Genomic DNA, 24681 nt, shown 5'->3' on the forward strand with positions numbered 1-24681 from the left:
GAACATAGGAGGATTGAGAGGAATAATATTAGATTGGATAAGGGATTATTTGACAGACAGAGAGATGAGAAGTTGAGAACTGTGATCAGGGACACATACTCATCCTGGAGTAAAGTATCAAGTGGAGTGCCGCAGGAGTCAATGTTATCCCCTATTATGCTCCCGGTATATGCAATTGACGTACTGTGTGGAGTGACCACAGCTATATCATTTTATTTGCTGATGATGCAAAATTGTTAAAAATAATTAAGACCCGAGAAGACTGTTTGCTACTACAGGAAGATATAGACAAAATTTATGGGTGGAGTAAGAAGTGGAAGTTAGAATTCAATGCCAAGAAATGCCATGTAATGGAATTAGGAAAGAGTAAGAGAAGACCAGTATAAAACTATTTGATGGGAGAGGAACAAATAATGAAGACTAAAGAAGAAAAAGATCTGGGAGTGGTTATACAAGAAACACTGAGCCCCGAAAATATTTCGAACAATGTATAAAATGTTGGCTAATATTAGAGCGGCATTTCTCTACCTGTACAAGGATATGATGAAAAAAATTATTACAAGTATGATATGTCCACAGTTGGAATATGCAGCACTGGTGAGGTCACCGAGCTTGAAAAAGGATATAAGAAAATTAGAATGGATCCAGAGGATAGCTATGAAGATGGTGCCAGAAATAAAAGACCTAACATATGAAGAAAGGCTGAAGGAAAAGGGACTGCCAACCTTACAAGATAGAAGAGAAAGAGGGGACTTAATAGCAATGTATAAAATAGTTAATGACATTGAAAAGATAGACAAACAAGACCTAGAGCTGGTGACAGATGAAGCTGGAAGAAAAAGAGGACATGCAAAGATCAGGATGAGGCAGTGTGTCAAGGATATTGGAAAATACAGTTTTCCACATAGAACGGTGGAAAAATATAATGCATTGAGTGATGAAGTTGTTACAGCACATAATGTGCATAGCTTTAAAGAAAAAGTTAGATAAATGGAGATATGGAGACAGGACACTATGAGCCCCACTCGAACCCTGTACAATACAACTAGGTACAAAAGTAAATACACACACACACACACACACACACACACACACACACACACACACACACACACACACACACACACACACACACACACACACACACACACCATGAGGTGGAGGAAGTGATCAGGTTAGGAATATATAGTGAAGGGGGCTAGGAGACCAGTGAAAGTGAAAATGAGATCCCAAGTGGCGGTAGAGGAAATTATGGCTAGGAAAAGGAAGCTGGCCGATGATACTAAACACAGGTATATATGGATAAAAGAGATATGAACCTAGAGGAGAGGGAAAAGGAGAAAGTGCTAAGAAATGAAGATAAGGAAAAAAAACAAAGAAAAAGACAGAAATCGAGAAAAAGAATTTTTACTGGAGGTTTCTGGATATGAAACTGAAGAAGTGGTACTTACGAAAGAAAGAGGAGGTCGTGGAGGAGGCAAGAAATTAAGAGTGACTTATACTAATATAGATGGGTTGTTATCCAGCATGTTGGAGGTTAGGGATTATTTGAAAGAGAAAAAGCTGGATGTAATGTACATTGTTGAAACAAAACTAAGAGAGGAGATCCATGTTAACTTTAAAGAAGAAGGATATACTAGCTGGAAGAGAGACAGGAAGGATAAAGGGGGAGGAGGAGTGCTAGTAATGGTTCGGGATAATATATGTGTGGAGGATGTACAATATGGAGAGGACAAAGTGAAAGTAATGGGAGTAATAATCAAAACAGAAGAAATGAAGAGGAGAAAAATTATAGTTATATATGTGCCACCTAAAACAAATACATGGGAAACTGAAGAACATAAAGATATGAAAAGAGAGGTGATTAAGTGCCTAGATAACATGATAAGAAGAGATGGAGGAATACTTTTAGTTGGAGACTTTAACTGTAAAAAAGAAAACTGGAGAGAGATGGAAGTAATGGATAATGCTGGACAGTGGAGTGAGAAAGTGTTGTAGTTGGCTATGGTTAATACAATGGATGAGTGGGTGGAGGAGTCAACAAGCTACAGGGGGAAGAAGAACTATTGTTGCTTGACCTAGTATTCACAAAGAAACCAGAGCTCCCTCCAATCATACAATACCTTAGTCCAATGGGAAGAAGTGATCATGTGACATTAGAGATGCAAATACAGGAGGAGGATGGGATAAGATAAAGAGATGACTATTAAGAGAGAGATTAGATTATGCAAGAGGGGATTTAAAAAAAATTAAGGTTTTTTTTTTGCTGATATTGAGTGGAGGAACTTTATGTATGGAAAGACAATACAAGGGAAATATGAAATATTCTTACAGAAATATAATGAAGGAGTAAAAAAATATGTACCTGTTTATAGAGTTAAGAAAAAATACACGCCTGGTACAGTGCTAAATGCATACAAGCTAAAAAGGAAACTCATAAAACAGAGAAATGACAATAACAGACAGCAATATAGGGATGCGAGAAATGAATTTATTAGAGTAAGGAGAGAAGAAGAAAGAAACTTTGAGAAAGATGTGGTGAATAAAAGCCAAAACAAACCCAAACTCTTCTACAAGTTCATAAATGGCAAAACGAAGAACAAGAAAACAATAGAAAAAATAATTAAAGGAGGGAAGACATAACAAACAGAGAAAGAAATGTGTGAAATAATGTATGAGAGCTTCAAAATGGTGGTCACTGCAGATTTCACAGAACCTAACAGGACATTGCATTGCCAAGGTTCACAAGAAATTGCAGTGCACAAAGAGGATATTGGAAGATTATTGGATAAGTTGGATGTCAGAAAAGAAATGGGGCTAGATGGTGTATCAGGCTGGGTGTTAAAGTAATGTAAAGAGCAAATACAGTAATACTCCGCTTAACGAACATTTGTTGAACGAATTTCTGGTTTAACATACTATATAAAGTTAGACCAAAAATCCGTATAACGTACAACCACATCTGTTTTAGCGAATTTTCTGAGTTTGAATTTGCCGGGTGAGGGACTGAACGCGGTAACTTCGCTGTGATTGGCTGGCTCCCCGCCTCTGTCTCTAGCGCTCCTGGAGCTGGATCCAAGATTTTTTAACTACGTCGGAGCAACATCTTGCAGCGAAATGGCATCCATGAACGCTTGGAGGGACGGTGACAAGGTTGCTATCAGGTTGCTCTGAGGTTGCTGCAGTCTTATATATGCATTTATGTTCATAAAATATTTCTATTAGCTTTATACAAACCTTGCCCCCAAGAAAGGATTGTTTTGTAATGCCTAAAGTGAAATCTTACATGGTATAACAAAAAATAAAGCAGAGATGATATGAGCCACAGACGAAGCGGTAGGGCCGCTTCTTCTTGTGACCCTTTTGCTTGTGTGTTACTTTCATCATGATGTTTATGTGTTCACTCCTCTACTACCTGCTATAATGGATATCATATCTTATTATTCATATACGCTCATGCCACGAGGATAACCTTGACTCCGTGGCACTGAGTGATAGTGAATTACTAATGAAATACCGCGGTATTTCATTAATAATTCACTATCACTCAGTGCTATGGAGTTGAGGTTATCCTCATGGCATGAGCGTATATGAATACTAAGATATGATATCCATTATAGCAGGCAATAGAGGAGTGGAAACAAATAGGTATCATGGGGAAAGACAACACGCAGGCTAAAAGGGTCACAAGAAGAAACGGCTGAGTCGCCGCGAGTCATCTGTGGCTCATCTCATCTCAGCTTTATTTTCTGGTATTCCATGTAAGATTTCACTTTATGCATTACAAAACAATCCTTTCTTGGGGGCAAGATTTGTAAAAAACTAATAGAAATATTGTTTTGTGAACATAAATGCGAGAATATGAGAGAATTTGTACGTAGCTCCTCTAACTTCCAATGAATCATATGACATCATAAAAGTAGTGGTACACTGGTGGCCCAATATGCTGCCAAACGTGTATATGATTTTATTTATTTATTTATTTTTTTTCTAATCCATGTGGTATGTTGGGGACCAGCCCAGAATGCATACCCCCCTACTTCCATTATTTCCTATGGGAAAATTACGTCCACTGAACGAATTTTTGCTCTACGAACAGCTTTGACATCCCCTATCCTGTTCGTTAAGTGGAGTATTACTGTACTGGATCCAATTTGGAAAATGATTGTAAGTTCAAGAAATGAAGGAAAAGTTCCACTAGAATGAAAGAGAGCCATCATAATACCAATATTTAAAGGAGGAAAGGCAACTGAACCACTAAGCTACAGACTAGTGTCACTTACAAGTGTTTTGGGGAAGTTGTGTGAAATAATTATAAAAGAAAAATGGGTTAGATTTCTAGAAGAGGAACAAGTCATATCAAATAGACAATTTGGGTTCAGAACAGGGTGGTCATGTGTATCAAACTTAGTAAGCTTCCACTCAAGAGTTATTGCAGGACTGGAAAACAGAGATGGATAGGTGGATACAATATACCTGGAGATAAAATAGGCTTGTGATAAAATCCCTCATGGAAGACTACTTTGGAAACTAGAGAACATGGAGGACTGCGAGGAACTTTGCTAGAATGGACAAGAGATTATTTGAAGGATAGAGAGATGAGAACTGTGATCAGAGATACATACTCATCTTGGGGTAAAGTATCAAGCGGAGTGCCACAAGGGTCAGTGTTATTTCCCATATGTTTCAGATTTATGTAAACAACATTTACATTGGGGTAAACAGTTATTTGAATTTATTTACTGATGATGCAAAGCTGCTAAGAGTTATCAAAACCATAGAGGACTGTCTGCTGTTACAGGAAGATATAAACAAGATCTATGAGTAGTGTAGGAAGTGGAAATTGGAGTTTAATGCCAAGAAATGTCACATAATGGAACTAGGAAAGAGCAAAAGAAGACCGGTATGGAAGTATTTGATGGGAGAGGAACAAATAATGAAGGCTAAAGAGGAAGATCTGGGAGTGATTATACAGGAAAATCTGAGCCCTGAAAAACACATAAGCAAGATATTTGGATTAACATATAAAATGTTGACTAATATAAGAGTGGCATTTCTATATGTACATGGACAAAGATATGATGAAAAAAATTATCACAAGCATGATATGTCCAAGACTGGAATATGCAGCAGTGGTGTGGTGTCTGAGCTCTAAAAAGGATATAAGAAAATTAGAAAGGATACAGAAGATTGCTACAAAGATGGTGCCAGAACTAAAAGACCTAAAATATGAAGAACGACTGAAGGAAATGGGACTACCAACCTAACAAGATAGAAGAGAACATGGGGACCTAATAACAATGTACAAGATAGTAAATGGCATTGAAAAGATAGACAAGGAAGACTTGGTGCTGGTGACAGAAGAAGCTGGAAGGACAAGAGGACATGTAAAAAAGATCAGGATGAGGCAGTGTGTGAAGGATATTGGAAAATAGAGTTTTCCTCACAGAAAGGTGAAAAAGTGGAATGCTTTGAATAATGAAGTTGTTACAGTGTATAATGTGCATACTGTAATGAAAAATTGGAGAAATGGAGACATGGAAACAGGACACTATGAGTCCCACTTGAACCTTGTACAATACAAATAGGTAAATACACACACAGCTTTTATAAGAACACTTGTGAGAACATTTGCTAACTTTGATTCTTATCTTCCAAGAGTTTTTAGATAAAAAAAGATCAGTAACTCATAGACATGGGCATGGTTATTATTGCTAATCAAAAAACTATAATTCATGGCTGTGATTATGTAATCATAATACAAAAAAATTGTGTAATCATAATCAAATCATAAACAGAATTTACTGTATGATGATAATCAGAATTAAATCATAATTTTATAATAGTCATTGATTAGAATGTGATTACTGTGATTATTTATTTGTAATTTTCATGAAACACTTCATTTTCAAGTTAAAATATGTTTTGAAAGCATTGGCACCATCTCATGTTTTTACTTGCTTGTCTATCATGATATAGGGAAAGGTGAGATGTGGTGGACCAGTGGTGCAAAGTGGACCACTGGTTCTCCCACCAAAACCAATGATACAAAATTTCAAACAATAGCTGCAATATCTTTTGGTAACATAACATAAATTGCCCGCCAGGTTTGATACTGAAAGAAAACTTTATTTTAACTGAAGGGATCTAAGTTGAGACTTTTGTAATACTTGAAATTTAGATTCCTTTGTAGTTATATCAAGTTTTGTTGTGATGATTTCTAAAGAATAATGGTAATATTGCTAATGTAAGCAAGACTGGTGTGAGAAATGAGAATTCCTAGCCATAGGGCTACATAGTATGATTTAAACATGTCTGAATATCAATCATGGAGGTGGCTACCACTGTGTGAGTTTACCTGGTTGCTTACCTAGTTGTGAGATACAGGAAAAGATCCACACTAGGCTCGTGATGTCCTGCCTCCTGATCCATTCTATCAAAATTTTGCCTATACACTCGACCCTCGAAACAACGGACAAATGCGTGCACGATCCTGTCCGTAGATTGCAAAAGTCTGTTCTTTGCAAAAGTATGTAAAAAAACTGTATAAAATGTACGTAAAATACTGTGTAATCATTAAGAAATCATTTTGGATAGGTTAACCACTCATGGGAAGGGTACAAATGCATAAAAAAGCCATGGTAAGCACTGGACAAGGTTCGCTGTTGGTTGAAAACACACGGACTGAAGATTAAACATGGCGGCCAACAGTTGATGACGCGACCGATCCGCCACCTACCGGACAATAATTTGCCGGGGACGGACAATCACGCGCATTTTAATATTCGTCTGTAGATTAAACCGGACTCCAGAATTTGTCCGTAGTTTCCGAAATTCGTTGATGGGAGGTCCGTTGTTTCGAGGGTCGAGTGTACTTTTTGTACAGTCTTTGCACACACCATTTCATCATAAAGTTTGTTCCACGCTGCTATACATCTGTGAGGAAAGCTGTATTTCTTGATGTCTCTTCTGCAATCACTCATCTTCAATTTCCTTCCATATCCTCTGGTTGTCCTCATATCAAGTTTGACAAGATCATCTCTGTCCTGCTTCTCTCTCCCTTCCAACATCCTACGTAATGCTATCATATCACCTATCTCCGTCCTTTCCTCCAGTGTAGTTAATCCCAGTTTTTCCAACCTCTCTTCATAACTATATTCATTTGGATGTATTGGGATTTTTGTTGCAGCTTTCTGGATTCTTTCCAGCTTCCTGATATCTTTTTTTTAGATTTGGTGACCACAATAATGCTGCATATTCCAAATGTGGACATATCATGTTGTTATCAACTTTTTATCACATCTTCATCGATTTATGTAAGTGCTGCTCTGATATTTTTAAGTAGATAATAAATTTCTCCTGCGATCTTGTTGATATGCTTTTCAAACGATATGTTGTTAGAAATGGCTACTCCCAGGTCCTTTTCTTCTATCCTTTTATTGATTTCTTCATTTCCCAGGTAATAAGTATCTTTTTTTTTTCTAGCATTCTTCCAAACTCCATCATTAGTTAGTGTGTGATTTAAACAGTTGTTACTGTGCTCAAATAGATAAAATTTGCTATCTATTTAGGCATTGTACTGTACTTAATTATTGATTTTTTAAATAATCACTCCAAAATGTCATTATAATCATAATCAAATCATAATCAAGCACAAAAGAAAAAAAAAAAAAAATCATTATCAAAAACAGCAAAACTCAAGTAATCATAACCAAATATCATAATCAGAAAAATAAGAAAAACAAATGATCATTATTTAATCACAATCAAAAAAGTATTTCAGACCATAATCAAAATCAAATCCCAATAATTTTTGATAATCATGCCCATGACTGGTAACTCGAGATTGTTGCTTGTAAATCCTTAAAATCCGAATATAATGTTCACCTTATTACAAAAGATAAATATTTGTTTGATATGGAGATAATCTTAGCCTCTTTTCCATACATTACATGACAATCTGCTATCTCTGACATATGAATATTAACCTCGGGAGAAAAGGCCAAGGTTTTCTCTATACATATTTCTACAATATTGCAGTACTGTAATATCCCAGGAAAAATATGTAGATAGGAACAGATATTGTGCGTGCCATCTGATCTGTTGACAGTCTCTTTACAAAAAACAAATTGATAGTTTCTCAGCAGGTCAGAGGACTTAAGATTAAGAGAAAAACACTAAACACTATTGCAGTACTATATTACTTGATATCTAAATAAAACCATAGCTTTCCCTCCTTTCCAATTCTAAGTCAGAGTAATGGATGGCTATATTTTATACTTCCATGGGTATTGCTGCCATTGTGTTTACTTTTATCCTTGTAGAAAACACTAAACAGAGGAAGGGAAAATGGTCTGGTCTGTCAGTGGACATCTGAACTTGGCTATACTTATCCCTCCTATTCAGTCCGAGGCTAGAATTATGGATGGCTATATTTATGCTTTCAGGGGTATTGTTGCCAGTCTGTCTGCCTTCATCCTCTTAGGTGTAACAGTCACTCCTGATGGCCCATTCAAGCGGCCACACCCGGCCATCTGGCGCCTCACCTTCATCATATCCATCGTTTATGAACTCGGCCTCATATTTGTTCTCTATCAGGTGAGTATCCATCAGCTTTTCATCTCATCAACTTCCCCTCCTCTGACTGACTGTCTTCAGCCTCTTTCTCACTGCAGAAATGTTGCATCTCTTTCTATCTTTTATTGCTATTTTCATGCTAACTGTTCTACTGATCTTGCTAACTGCATGCCTCCCCTCCTCCTGTGGCCTCGCTGCACAAGGCCTTCTTATTCCTCTCATCCTTTTTCTGTCCAACTCTCTAATGCAAGAGTTAACCAGTACTCTCAATCATTCATACCTTTCACTGGTAAACTCTGGAACTCCCTGCCTGTTTCTGTATTTCCATTTTCCTACAACTTGAGAGGTGTTAAGACATTTGCTCCCAAATTTTTGGATAACCCTTCTTTTCTTTTAGAGTACCAGCAACAAGTTTTTTAATTTTTTTATTTATTTATTTATTATTTTTTTTTTTCATAGTGTTACCCTTGGCTGGCCTTCTCTCCTACATAAAAAAAAAAAATATTCTTCCCTCTGTACATTGTCAGTGGTGATTATACTGTCACTCATCTTTTGTTTCTTTATTCACTTGTATATTGCTGTTTTCTCTTCTCATCTATTGTTTATTTACCTCCTGCACCTGCTTTATGAATTTATTTCTTTTTTATTGTATGTGCCGTTTATATTCCATTAATGTCCCTTAACTTATAATACCTATATACAGTGGTATCTAGAGATACGATTTTAATTTGTTCCGTGACAGAACTCATATCTCAAAAACCTTGTATCTCAAAGCAATTTTTCCCATTGAAATGCATTGAAATACCAATAATCTGTTCCATCCTTTCCATAAAGATCACCCCTATTTCTTTTTTATGTGTTTTCAAGTAAGAAAAAGGTATTTATAAATAATAATTGTTGCACAGAAACAATAAAACATAACAAAAGATAATATAAATGGATAAACTACTCTTATAAAGTATATTTATCTTGGAGGGTGCATTCCACAGGACGTTACTGCATTCCCAACCTTTACTTGGGACTGTTGGTCAGCTGGAGTGTACAAATGTAGCCACTTACTGAAGACTGGCTGATCTAATTATCACAGAAGAGCTCCTTGACGATCCTGTAAACATTATTCGTTGAATAAATGAAGTTTTAAGTAGGGGAGAGAGAGAGAGAGAGAGAGAGAGAGAGAGAGAGAGAGAGAGAGAGAGGCAGCTGTAGCCGTAGAGGTTTTTCTATATTGTTCCCCCGCCCTCTGCGATAAGCATAGGTAGAGTAGATGGGCAGAGATAGGAGGAATTTGTTTTGCCTTTTCAGTTACGTACACATGCATACTTTATCAATGTATGAAAACATATAAAATAACAGCAAAGTTAATTAGTTTTCTTACTGTGGAGGCACATGTTTTTGGCTAATGGTGGTAAATGATGGAGGAGGAGTAGGGAGGGAGGAAAGAATGCCCATACCATTCACTTGTAAACATTAAACATAAATTGAAACTGCACTTTCTTTTAGACAAAAAACAAGGTCAGTAAATAGTGTGAAAATGATGAAAGAACAATCACAGTGCATGAGATCCCCGGGAAACACATAGATACTAGCTCAGCTGAGGCTGGACTGATGCACTGAGCCACTGACTATAGCGGCAACATCCCCAAGCATGACTCATATCTCAAAATTTTGCTCGTATCTCAAAAAAAAAAAAAAAAAAGACTAAGTCATAGGTCGTATCTCAAAAAACTTGTATCTCAGGAAGCTCGTATCTCAGGTACCACTTTACTATTCTTGTCTGGTCTTTCCAGCTCATACACTGCATCTACTGAATCAGTAGGGAGTTTTTAATGATTGGTTATATTTTGTGGATGGGATGATATGTAGGCATGGTTTTCTACAGTACATACAGGGACTGTCACATGTAGGCCTGTTGGCTTCTTGAAGCTTCCTTTATTTTCTTGTTATTTTCTTGTTCTCTGACAGACTTGTCTTTTGATATGATTAAGTCTTGATTACATCCAAAAAAATTGGTTTCAGAAATGTCTTTTTCAATTATTATAATGTAACTAATTTATAGATTGTTTTCTTTGCAATTCCTTTACAGCATTACTTGAAATTTCAGATGTGGAAAGTATTTGATGGAATGTTTGTTGGATCTGTTGCTAGCATTTTAACCTTTCAATAATTCACGTCATTATTTTATAAGATTCAGGACTGAATAATACTGTATTAAAGTGAATTCATGAGCATTTGTGTTTCTGTGTGTGTGTGTGTGTGTGTGTGTGTGTGTGTGTGTGTGTGTGTGTGTGTGTGTGTGTGTGTGTATTCACCTAGTTGTATTCACCTAGTTGCAATTTTACAAGGCCTGGGTATCATACTCGTGTGGCCCCGTCTCCATATCTACACACATCCAACTTTTTTAAAACTATGCACACTCGCTGACACCACCTCCTCACTCAAACTATTCCACACCTCCACACATCTCTGTGGGAAACTATATTTCTTCACATCCTTCAAGCATATTCCCTTGGCTATCTTTTTACTATGCGATATCGTAGTTCTATTTAAATTTTCCTCTCTCAACATCATTTGTTCATTATCCACTTCATCCAAACCGTTCAACAGTTTATAAACCTGTATTAAGTCTCCTCTTTCTCTTCTTTGTTCCAAGGTAAGCAAATTCATTTCTTTTAATCTCTCCTCATAGGTCATTTCTGCCAATTCCGGTAACATTTTTGTTGCCATTCTCTGCAATCTCTCCAACTTCCTTATATGCTTCTTTTTATAAGGGGACCAAACCACCCCAGCATATTCCAATCTTGGTCTAATTACCGTACTAATTAATTTCTTCATCTTACCTTTATCCATATAATGAAAGCTAATCCAATATTTCTAATCAAATTATATGTTTCTCCAAACATCTTGTCAATATGAGCCTCAAACTGTCCATGGTCTTGTATTATCACTCCCAAATCCTTTTCCTTTTCCACCTTTTTCAACACTACTCCTTCACCCATCTTGTATGACCCTCTTGGCTGTCTTCCACTCTTCCCCATCGCCATTACATGACTTGCTCAGATTAAATTCCATCTCCTACCTCTTGCTCCACTCCCAAATCCTATCCAGATCTGCCTGTAAAATTTCACAATCTTCTTCACTCTTCACTCTTCACATACCTACACAACTTAAACCAATCCTTTCTTCCTTCCTCTCTCGGTTTATACTTTGGTACAAATTTCATAACTCCTTCTTTATAATATTTCATAAAAATCTCATATTTTTTTTGCACTTCTCTGCTTTGTAACATCTCCTCCCAATCTAATGTTCTGAAATAGTTTTTCAAATTTTCTGTGTCCATCTTTCTATAATTCAATCTACCACTCCTGTATGTCTCATCTCTCCTTTGCTGTGTTATTGCCATCTGCATTTCCATAACCACATGATCACTCTTCCCCAATGGACATTTATATTGTATATCCCCACATAGGTACACTTCTCGTGTTAACACCAAATCCAGTCTAGCTGGTTCATCATCTCCTCTATATCTAGTATTTTCTTTCACCCTCTGTTTCATCATATTTTCCATCATTAGATTAAGGAATCTCTCTCCCCATGCTTCCTCTCCAACACCACTTACTAGATTTTCCCAATCCACTTCTTTACAATTAAAATCTCCTACTAGTATCACCTTTCTTTTTTCAGTTAATACACTTTCCAAACTCTGTAAAGTATCCTTGATCATATTGTTGTATTCCCTTAATGTCCAAGAATTTGTTTTAGGAGGTACATAGGTCACCATGATTATTAACTCTTTTCCATAACTTTTTAACCTTATGCTTATCACTTCTGCGTTGTTCTTCCCATACCAAACCTTATCCACATTTATCTCCTTCGTCATAATCATAACTCCTCCACCTTTACCCTCTCTATCCTTTCTCCTTATATTATATTTATTATCCAAATTTACCTTTGTTTTTTCATGTAATTTTGTCTCAGTCAAACACACTATATCAGGCTTCTCCACCATCATATAGTCTTGCAATTCCAATCTACTTGACAGTATCCCATCTATATTAGTATACATTACGGTCCACCCACTGCTCCCTCTAGGGGTTCCTCCGCATTCGTTTTTTCCACATACCGTGTGTGTGTGTGTGTGTGTGTGTGTGTGTGTGTGTTTAATTGGTTAGAAAGGAATGTGTGAAGAAATAAGATTGATAACTAAGCACATCAGCACCTTGCCATGTTAAGGCTACAAGGAACAGAGATGGTAATAAAATCACAAGCAGTACCTGTGATAATGCTAATACTAGTAGTACATGTGGTAGATTATTGCTGTGATAGATGAGGTCATTACTGAATGCAGAGATAACAAAGCCACATGTGACTCTAATAGTGACTTCAGTAATATGTGGCAGCAGCAGTGATTGAGGTAACGGCACTCACTGCCTGCACTATTGACTCTTATTCTCTGGTGCAGAGTGCCTCAGGGGCACGACAGCTACTAAAGCACATCGACCCCAAGCTTGGGGAGCCCATGGAGGAGAAGGACTATGGGGGAAACTGCCGTCTCTATGACCATGAGAGACCAGATGACCCTTTCCATAATATTAAGGTGAGAGGGAGGATCAAGCTTTGTCGAGTCATCCCAGTGTTGATGTGGAGAGGGTGGTGTGTTGAGGTAGAGACACATGTGTGTTCTAGATGCCATATCAGTATATGTAGAAAGAAGATGAGTAAGGCCTGGGAAGTGTTGTGTACAGGCAACCCCCCTTAATGAACGGGTTATGTTCCTAAAAAAAGCGAACCAATTATAACAAGTTTGACCCCTGACTTGAACTTCCATTGAGAGTAAACAAAGCGAGAGTACAGTAAAAGGTTTAGTGAAAGTAAAAATTATGAAGTTAAACATTTAAGCAATTTAATTTAAGACTAGATCATTATAATGTACACTAATATATGTATGTAAGTAAATTTGTAATGTTGATGATCTTAGATTTATGAAGGGAGGGAGAGTGGAGAGGGAAAGATGCTAACCAGCAACCTGTGGAATGTAGACAAATGGCGCATCATTGTACCATATACAAAACTTATGTACCACATTTCCACAAGGCTTTCCATTTTATCCGTTGCAGAGTCATGAGTTCAGGTGGTCCTTTTAGCTTGCAAGGAAGATACGGTCTCACCAGCCTTCTTAATAGATTCTGCTGACTTGAAAATAGTGGAGATGGTAGATGAGTCAAGCCATGGTGGCAAGCAATGCTATTAGTTTTCTCACCTCTCGTGTCTGTGAATAATATCCAGCTTCATTTCGAGAGTAAGAGACTTCCTGGTCTTCTTAGTAACGCTAGTCGATATTGTAGGGCTGGTTGCAGGGCGTTTTGATGGCATGTTGAGCGAGAGAAGACAAACTGCTGCTTGTTTTGAACTAAAAGCGGGGAAGGGTAGGTGAGTGAGTGGTGCACGTTTTGTCCATGAGAGGCGCTGGTGTATTCAAAAGCCCGTCACCTTGCGTGATGCTTTCAAACTTGGAAAAAATTACCTGGATAAAATTTCGTTAAAGCGAGTTTGGTGTTCGTTATATGAGCAGATGGTAGTAAAAGGAAACGTTTGTTGTAGCGAAATTTCGTCGTGTGAACATTCATTAATCGGGGTTGCCTGTATTATAATGTTAAAGTAAAACAAGGTGAGTTATTGAAAATTGTCAGTTCCTTCAAGTAAAAAATGAGTTCATAGAAGATAGAATTTTATCCCATCATTGATTTTAGTTTTGCTGGTTATATTGAAGCTTGACCATATTCTTGATTTTATTTTTTAATACTAGTAACAGTTATGTCAATACTGTTATTGGTATTGAAAATCATAATGACATTTCATTCATTTTATAATAAAATGATAATGCCTTCAAGAAAGATCATTATTGATTTTATTCTTATGCAGTATCCTAAGAAAACAGGAGTGATAACCAGGCATTAGGATTTTAGTCTTGAAAAGAATTTTTTAGAAATTTTCGACTCGTATGTCGTATGAGAAGGAATTCCCATTAGTGTGTGGGTTGTGTTTGCTCTCACTTTCCTTCCTGAGCAAGCATATTCTTCTTGCCATTCCTCCTGACTACTCTTGACAACAAAGACCACAGAAGGAAACAATGCAATCAATGCCTTGGTGTAGGATTAGTGCAAAATAACTGTTGTATTTTGGAATATTACAGCAGGAGGGTTGACAGATTTGACATTGTGAATTTGAACTGCAGCTTAAACATATTTCAACAATGATGAAACTATAAAAAAATTAAATTATTTAATGACACCACTTAACTTATGGTTTTTATTATAGTGTTTTTATCCCTCACTACCATTTTACATGTGAACCTTCCTCTGACTGCAATGCCTTTCAGGACAAGGTGGACTTGTTTGTGCCTCTCCATTTCTTTGGCTGGTGGATGAAGACGCTGCTGCTGCGGGACTGGTGGCTGTGCTGGGTGGTGTCTGTAATGTTTGAGCTGTTGGAGTACACTTTGGAACACCAGCTGCCCAACTTCTCAGAGTGCTGGTGGGATCATGTAAGTGATATAGCACTTTATTGACACTGCAGGAATGAATAACCAAGCATTGGCTCTGACTCTGGCATCTTGAAACTGGGCACTGCTGACTAACACTTGTGCTTGTTGACAACTCAGATCAGTTTATGTTCTGCTTGCCTGACACCCTTGTATGCTCACAGCCTCATACTGCTGGTGTCTGGTGAATGAAACAGCATTGCGTTTGTGTAACAGTGGAGTTGTTGTCATCACATTTGAAGTACATTGTGTATGTTATGTAAATGGTTAGAAGGACATTCTAGAAAATATTGAAAGATGACAACTTCTCTGAAACTGGCAAAGAAACACCATTACAGTGTACTGTATACTCACCCTCTATTCATGACTGAGTAATGCTCTCTGTTGCATTCATATACAGTAGTATAAAGGAGGTACCTCAGCCTTAGCCTGGGTGCACACGAGGCACTTTTTTGTGATCAGTGGATGCAATGAAAAGTGGCCACCATAAAACAGGGTCACCATGAAAAGTGGTGTGTAGGTACATCTTGCACATGAGCCACTATTTTTCTTTAACATTCTTGTTGGTGTAATTCTTCAGCTGGAAATCTTAAAATCCTGGTCTTTTCTCGACCAGTGCAATCAGTGCTTCTCAGTCAAACAACTCAAATATGTCTTCCACCCTCTTTATTCACGGAAGGAATCGTTGACTCTGTGACACGGGTGACAAGGTAGCAGCAACTAAAACTGATTTGTGTGCATGCTGTCATTGGAAATAATGGTTTCTATAACTGTCCACTGTGGCCGGCCACAGTTGTGTGGTGGGAAAATTGGATCCCCCACCACTAGTCACCACTATTTTCTGATTTCCACAAAAAAAAAGTGGCCCATGTGTATGCATCCATAGAAATGTGTGTTCTATTTTGACCACTTTTTTGTGGTGGCTACTGACTACAATAAGTGGCTTGTGTGTACTCAGCCTTATACGTAGTTACACTGCCCTTGTCTGTCAGAATATCATTTCAACCCAAATGATTCCACTATTTACTTCTGATTGATAAAGTGTCTCATATCTGTTTAAGTATCAATTTAGGATAATTAATTAAATGTGTTCAACTGGACAAATAGAGTTAGATCAGCATAATAATAAAAGTTTTGTAGGCAGGAGCATTGATATCATGACTAATCAGGAACCTCATCACCTCATTTGCCATCCATAGTGTGTGTGTGTGTGTGTGTGTGTGTGTGTGTGTGTGTGTGTGTGTGTGTGTGTAATTCACTGTTTGATCTGCTGCAGTCTCTGACGAGACAGCCAGACGTTACCCAACGGAACGAGCTCAGAGCTCATTATTTCCGATCTTCGCATAAGCCTGAGACCAGGCACACACCACACACCGGGACAACAAGGTCACAACTCCTCGATTTACATCCCGTACCTACTCACTGCTAGGTGAACAGGGGCTACACGTGAAAGGAGACACACCCAAATATCTCCACCCGGCCAATCAACCCGGTCCTTTGGCTTGTGAAGCCAGTGCTCTAACCACTGAGCTACCGGGCTGTGTGTGTGTATTTACCTAGTTGTATTTACCTAGTTGTAGTTTTACAGGGCCTGGGCTTTATGCTCGTGTGGCCCCGTCTCCATATCTACACTTATCCAATCTTACTTTAAAAGTGTGCACACTCGTTGCAGACACTACTTCTTCATCTAAACTGTTCCACGTCTCAATACATCTCTGCGGGAAACTATGTTTTTTAATATCTCTCAGACATCTTCCCTTTCTCAGCTTTTTACTATGCGATCTTGTGCTTCGGATGTGTGTGTGTGTGTGTGTGTGTGTGTGTGTGTGTGTGTGTGTGTGTGTGTGTGTGTGTGTGTGTGACATTCACCTTGGTCGTCTGCTGGTCACCCAGCCAGTCTTCCCCATTACGGAGCTAGCTCAAAGCTCATAGACCGATCTTCGGGTAGGACTGAGACCACATAACATACTCCACACACCGGGAAAGCGAGGCCACAACCCTTCTAGTTACATCCCGTACCTATTTACTGCTATGTGAACAGGGGCCACACATTAAGAAACTTGCCCATTTGCCTCGCCGCTTACCGGGATTTGAACCCGGCCCTCTTGATTGTGAGTCGAACGTACTAACCACTACACAACGCGGTGTGTGTGTGTGTGTGTGTGTGTTTGTGTGTGTGTGTGTGTGTGTGTGTGTGTGTGTGTGTGTGTGTGTGTGTGTGTGTGTGTGTGTGTGTGTGTGTGTGTGTATTTACCTAGTTGTAGTTTTACAGGGCCTGGGCTTTATGCTCGTGTGGCCCCGTCTCCATATCTACACTTATCCAATTTTTCTTTAAAACTATGCACACTCGTTGCTGACACCACTTCCTCACTCAAACTTTTCCACGTCTCAACACATCTTTGTGGGAAACTATGTTTTTTTAACATCTCTCAGACATCTTCCCTTTCTCAGCTTTTTACTATGCGATCTTGTGCTTCGAATGTCATATTCTTCTCTCAGGATCAGTTTCTCATTATCCACTTGGTCCATTCCGTTGATCAATTTATAAACTTGTATCAGATCCCCTCACTCTCTTCTCTGTTCCAGGATTGGTAGATCCATAGCCTTTAGTCTCTCCCCATATGTCATCCCTTCAAATTCTGGAACCATTCTTGTAGCCATTTTTTGTAGTCTCTCCAACTTCCTTATGTGTTTCTTTTTATGAGGGTTCCACACTACTGCATATTCCAATCTGGGTCTTATTATAGTACTTATCAATTTCTTCATCATTTCTATGTCCATGTAGTGAAATTCTACTCCAATATTCCTTAGCAAATTATATGTCTCTGAAAATTCTATCAATATGGCTTACTGGTTGATTGTTTTCTTCTATCGTCACTCCTAAGTCCTTTTCCTTTTTTACTTTCTCCAGTTCTATTCCATCTCCCATCTTATAGATTTCCACGGATCGTCTTTCACTCTCCCATTTCCATGACATGGCTTTTGTCCACATTGAATTCCATTTCCCACTTTATACTCCATTCCCAGATCTTATTTAGGTCTTCCTGCAGTATTTCACAATCCTCTTTTTGCTTTATAACTCTGCACAGTTTTGTATCATCCACAAATAGATTTATGTAGCTGTTCACTCCTTCTGGCATGTCATTTATATATATGAGAAAAAGTATTGGTGCTAATCAAGGATTCTAGGGAGGATATACGGGTTCAATGGGCGGGCTGGAGGAATTGATTAGGGAATCTCGCTTCTAACAGATGGCTCGCGGGTCGCAGGTAGTAAGGGGGTGAAGGATGGGGGTCCATCAGCGGGGGAGGATGAGCGCCGTTACAAGATTCAAACAGTCAGTCAGTCACAGGAAGGAGCACAAGGCACATCAACCATTGCCCACCTCCGCCTGGTTCAAACCATGCTCAGTGCTTACTTGCATCGTCTACGTCTGTCTTGTCACCCCTTCTGCCCTTGGTGTAGGACTACCCCTGAGGCCATGGAACATTTCCTGCTTCAATGCCCACGCCTCTCTCTCAACATACTGCACTATGCTCTCAGCTCTTCTGGCCATCACAACACTCAACCTGCCCTCCCTCCTGGCAGCCTCAAGCGTCCACCTCTCCTGGCAACCTGCTGTCCTTTGCCTTACTTGTGCCTTCTTGAGGAAGACCGGCCAGCTACCTGTGATACCAACACAGGACTACCCCCAGGGCTCATAAGGATCCATAGATTTTCGTGGCCTCTTTTGAATCCTTATGAGCCCTGGGGTAGTCCTGTGTGGGTATCACAGGCGTGTTAGCTAACCGAAGGACTTCCTCAAGAAGGCACAAGTAAGGCGTTGGACAGCAGGTTGCCAGGAGGAGTGGACGCCTGAGGCCACCAGGAGGGAGGGTAGGTTGATTGTTGTGATGGCCAGGGTGAAGAGCCAGGAACGTAATGCAGTATGTTGAGAGAGCAGGCGTGGGCAATGAAGCAGGAAATGTTCCATGGCCTCAGGGGGTAGTCCTACACCAAGGGCAGAAGTGTTCACGAGACATTCGACGTATGTGATGCAAGTAAAGAGTATGGTGTGTCCCAGGCAGAGGCGGGCAGAAAACGTACATATATATATATATATATATATATATATATATATATATATATATATATATATATATATATATATATATACAGGCAACCCCCGTTTAACGAAGGTTCACACAACGAAATTTCGTTACAATGAAGGTTTCATTTTACTACCATCTGCTCGTTTAACGAACACCAAACTCGCTTTAACGAAGTTTTATCCAGGTAATTTTTTTCCAAATTTGAAAGCCCCACCATATCACGCAAGCTGACAGGCTTTTGAATACACCAGGAGCTGCTGGTACTAAGGTCTGCCTCAGGAAAAACCATGGGACACCTATAAAATAAAGATCAAGATCAAGATCAAGCCTGTCGTGGACAACACGCGCAACACTCACTCCCCAGTCAGAACATAACAGCCTCAGCAGCAGCTTGTCTTCCCTAGCTCAACTTACCACCAAAACGCCCTGCAATTGGCCTAGTGTTCGTAAGAAGACCAGGAAGTCTCTTACTCTCCAAATGAAGCTAGATATTATTCATAGACATGAGAGAGCCAGAAAACTATAGCAGTGCTGGCCACTATCTTGACTCCATATTATACTGTCTCTATTTTCAAGTCAGCAGACTCTATTAAGGAGGCTGGTGAGACCGTATCTTCCTTGGAAGCTAAAAGAACCACCTGAACTCTTGACTCTACAATGGATAAAATGGAAAGCCTTGTGGAAATGTGGTACATAAATTTTGTATGCAGTACAATGATGCGCACTTTGTTTACATTCCACAGGTTGCCAGTTAGTGTCTTTCCCGTTTCACTCTTCCTCCCTTCATAAAGTTAAGATCATCAACATTATAAAGTTACATACATACATACATTAGTGTACATTATAATGACTTAAATTAAACTACCTAAATGTTTAACTTCATAATTCTTACTTTCATTAAACCTTTTACTGTACTATGATGCACTCTCGCTTTGCTTACTCTCAATGGAAGTTCAAATCAGGGGTTAAACTTGTTATAATTGGTTCGCTTAACTAAGTTTCAATCTTTTTTTTAGAACGTAACTTCGTTAAACGGGGTTGCCTGTATACATATATATATATATATATATATATATATATATATATATATATATATATATATATATATATATATATAAACATGTTTTATTTGCTTTATAAGTTCATATCCACGAGAAAATGCATGGAAAAATAGGACTTGGGGGAAGAAGCATGGTAGAAATTTTAAGTTACTCGTAACAACGTTTTCTATGAAAGTACTCGCTTCCAACAGATGGCAGCACCGTCGCTGTCCTCCAAACTTTAACCCACACCAAAACTTCCTCTCTGTATATTACTTGGTGCTAATACTGACCCCTGCGGCTCTCCGCTTTCTACTGCTCTCCACTTGGACTTCATATCTTTAACTACCGTCCTTATTTCTCTACCCTTCAAATGATTTTCCATCCATCTCAATGTGCTTCCTTTTAAGCCACCCTTCTCCTCTAACTTCCACAGTAATCTTGCATGTGGCACTTTCTCAAACACCTTTTTTAAATCCAAATAAATACAGTCAACCCATCCCTCTCTCTCTTGTACTCTATCCTGTTTTGTATATTTCCAAAAATAAGTTATACTTCTCTTGCACTGTCTCTGAGTTTTCCATCTCCTCCCAGTTAACGTATTTGAAGTAGTTCTTGAGATTCTCAATATCAGCCTTTCTGTAATTTAATCGGTCTTTTTTTGTATGAATCGTCTCTATCTTCCTTTCCCTCTTCTATATCCATTTCTAATATGACATGGTCACTCTTTCCCAATGGGCACTTATATCTTATATCATCGTTCATTTGTATACCCCGTGTAAGAACTAGGTCCAGTCTCTCCGGCTCGTTGTTTCCTCTGAATCTTGTGTTTTCCTTTACTCTTTGGTCCATCATATTATCTATCATTAGGTTCAGGAATCTTTCTCCCCAGGCTTGTTCTCCCATACCACTTTCATAATTTTCCCTGTCCACTTCTTTACGGTTGAAATCTCCTACTAATATCACTTTTTCTCCTTTCTTTAATGATTCTCATTAGACTCCTTATTGTGTCATCTATCATGTCTTTGTATTCTTGATTGGTCCATGAATTTGTTTTTGGTGGCACATATTTTACAATGGTTGTTAACTCTTTTTTATTAATATGCATCTTAACATACAGTACTTCTGCTTTTCCTTCCCCACATTCCACTTGGTTTATCACCATCTCCTTTCTTAACATTATCATGACTCCTCCTCCTTTACCCCCTCTGTCTCTCCTCCATACATTATACCTATTATCCAAGTCTATTTTGATTGCCTCATTTAGTTTTGTTTCAGCCAGGCATACAATATCCGGTTCTTCTTTCTTTATGTAATCTCTTAATTCTAATTTACTTGATAAAACCCCGTCTATGTTCGTATACATCATTTTCAGTCTCTTGCCTTTATCACTTTTAGTTAAACTTGTTCCACTTTTTCCTCTTCCTTCTCTTTTATATACCATTTCCTTATTCTGTCTCCTAGAATTCTCCAAATAAATGCCTTTTTTTTCCTCTTCTGACCTTTCCTTATTTTTTTTCCCTTACTGCTGCTGCCAGTTTGTTATATCTCTTCCTTTCTTTCTCATTTTTATTTTTCTTTATATATATATATCCTTGCAACCTTCTGTTTCTCTGAGTTTAGTTGTTCTAAATAATATTTATTCTGTTGCTGCTTGTGATTTTAGTAGTATCTTAATTGGTCTTGTTGTTCCTTCTTGATATGGTCCCATTCTGTTTATTTCTTCTACTTCCTCATCTAAGTTCTGCCTATCTTCGTCGTTTAGATTTTTTAGTAGGTCTTTGACTGATTTCATTTCTTCTTTTTCTCTTCTTGGTCTATATTTTATATATATATTTTTTTTTGTCCAAATACGATTACACTTTTTTTTCTGCAATTTCCCTAACTAGATTTTCTTTTGTCTTGAGGACTCCTATCATTTTGTTTGTCATATTTTCATATGTTTCTTTTAGTTGTTCTTGAATCACCTGAAAATCATCCTTATCTTTCTTATCTTGGACTCTCCATGCTTGTACTTCTATTTTAATCACGTTCTGTACTCTTTCCTCTTCCTTGTTTACTAGATCTTTCAGCTTCTCTTTTTCTTTCTCGGCTTTACCAAGTCCTTCTTCCATCTGCTTCTTGTAGTTAGCTACTTCCTTTTTCAGTTCTTCATTTTCCACTTTAGTCTAGCTTCGTTTTCTTCCACTTTTTTATCCTTTCTCTCAGTTTTTGAAACTCTTTTTTCTATTCTTCATTCTCTTTCATTCCCATACTCTCCTTTATCCATTTATCTAGTTTATGTTTAATAGTCAACACTCTTAAATAGTGAAGTATTTGCCGTATCAAAACCTTCGAATGCGCTCACTCCCTCATCAACATATTCATCTTCTTTCATTCTTTCCTTAGTCTCATACCTGCATTTAGATGGAAACTCTTCTTTACTCATGATTCTCTAACACTTGATTTCATGAAAAACGAGTCTACACTACTCGCCCAGGCCTATGCAAATACTATACAACAACTAGTGAAGATCAGCTGATTCTCGGAGCGACGGCACTGCGTCCTTCCTCGACTGCGTCTCATGTGTGTATTTACCTAGTTGTAGTTTTACAGGGCCTGGGGTTTATGCTCGTGTGGCCCCGTCTCCATATCTACACTTATCCAATCTTACTTTAAAAGTATGCACACTCGTTGCAGACACTACTTCTTCATTTAAACTGTTCCACGTCTCAATACATCTTTGCAGGAAACTATATTTTTTATCATTTCTCAGACATCTTCCTTTTCTCAGCTTTTTACTATGCGATCTTGTGCTTCGAGTGTCATATTCTTCTCTCAGGATCAGTTTCTCATTATCCACTTAGTCCATTCTGTTGATCAATTTATAAACTTGTATCAGATCTCCTCTCTCTCTTCTTTGTTCCAGGGATGGCAGATCCATAGCCTTTAGTCTCTCCTCATATGTCATCCCTTCAAATTCTGGAACCATTCTTGTAGCCATTTTTTGTAGTCTCTCCAACTTTCTTATGTGTTTCTTTTTATGAGGGGTCCACACAACTCCTGCATATTCCAATCTGGGTCTTGTTATAATACTTATCAATTTCTTCATCATTTCTTTGTCCATGTAGTGAAATGCTACTCCAATATTCCTTAGCAAATTATATGTTTCTCTAAAAATTCTATCAATATGGCTTACCGGTTGATTGTTTTCTTCCATCGTCACTCCTAAGTCCTTTACCTTTTTTTACTTTCTCTAGTTCTATTCCATCTCCCATCTTATAGATTCCCACGGGTCGTCTTTCACTCTTTCCCATTTCCATGACGTGGCTTTTGTTCACATTGAATTCCATTTCCCACTTTTTACTCCATTCCCAGATCTTATTTAGGTCTTCTTGCAGTATTTCACAATCCTCCTTTTGCTTTATAACTCTGCACAATTTTGTATCATCTGCAAACAGATTTATGTAGCTGTTCACTCCTTCTGGCATGTCGTTAACCCCTTCAATACGGTGACGCCTATATAGGCGTCATGAAGCCCCAGTAGCAAATACGGTGACGCTACGTAGGCGTCATATTTCTTTTCTGAGCTTTCTTCAGTTCAGTTGTCCCATATAGTGTGTTGGATACCAATTACACGCGCCGTATGCTGTCTTTGAAATCCTAGTGCTCCTCCCACCATCCTTGTCTCCACCAATCACTAAATTACCCAATGGCATAGACTGTCCCCATCTCTCTCTCTCTCTCTCTCTCTCTCTCTCTCTCTCTCTCTCTCTCTCTCTCTCTCTCTCTCTCTCTCTCTCTCTCTCTCTCTCTCTCTCTCTCTCTCTCTCCTCTCCTCATCTCCCTCTTTCCATCTCCTTTCCTCCAAAGATAAGTTACATGCGTCCTGCCTTGTAACATTCGTGAAAACACACACACACACACACACACACACACAGGTTGTAAAGAGGTGTTTGTGAGAAAGAATAGAAATGAGGAAGAGAGGAGAAGATATAAGGAATTGCTGGAAGAGGCGAGAAGGAAAAATTATGAGCGGTCTGAGGAGGAAAGAGAAAAGTTTTTTTGGAGAGTTATAGAGAGAGAGTCAGAAAGTGGTATGTGGAAAGAAGGAATGCGGAGAAACCCCTAGAGGGAGCAGTGGGTGGACCGTAATGTATACTAATATAGATGGGATACTGTCAAGTAGATTGGAATTGCAAGACTATATGATGGTGGAGAAGCCTGATATAGTGTGTTTGACTGAGACAAAATTGCATGAAAAAACAAAGATAAATTTGGATAATAAATATAATATAAGGAGAAAGGATAGAGAGAGTAAAGGTGGAGGAGGACTTATGATTATGACGAAGAAATAAATAAATGTGGATAAGGTTTGGTATGGGAAGAACAATGCAGAAGTGATAAGCATAAGGATAAAAAGTGATGGAAAAGAATTAATAATCATGGTGACCT

The 24681-nt window shown here is 38.4% G+C and overlaps 1 protein-coding gene across 10 annotated transcripts in view; it reads left to right on the top strand.

The window, feature by feature from the left end:
- The window catches only part of LOC123498819 (phosphatidylserine synthase 2-like), a 72922-nt gene that overhangs the window by 23860 nt on the left and 24381 nt on the right, over positions 1–24681 (top strand). For all 10 annotated transcript variants that reach the window (XR_006672800.1, XR_006672801.1, XM_045246251.1 and 7 more), the window contains 3 exons: positions 8448–8598; positions 13037–13171; positions 14954–15118. Coding sequence is in view for 8 of the 10 variants with exons in the window: in XM_045246251.1 (XP_045102186.1) it covers positions 8448–8598; positions 13037–13171; positions 14954–15118 (451 nt within the window). In the remaining 2 variants the exon portion in view is untranslated. The remainder of the gene's footprint in view (positions 1–8447; positions 8599–13036; positions 13172–14953; positions 15119–24681) is intronic.

Source organism: Portunus trituberculatus, chromosome 48, assembly GCF_017591435.1.
Source record: "Portunus trituberculatus isolate SZX2019 chromosome 48, ASM1759143v1, whole genome shotgun sequence".
NCBI classification, from domain to species: Eukaryota; Metazoa; Arthropoda; class Malacostraca; order Decapoda; family Portunidae; genus Portunus; species Portunus trituberculatus.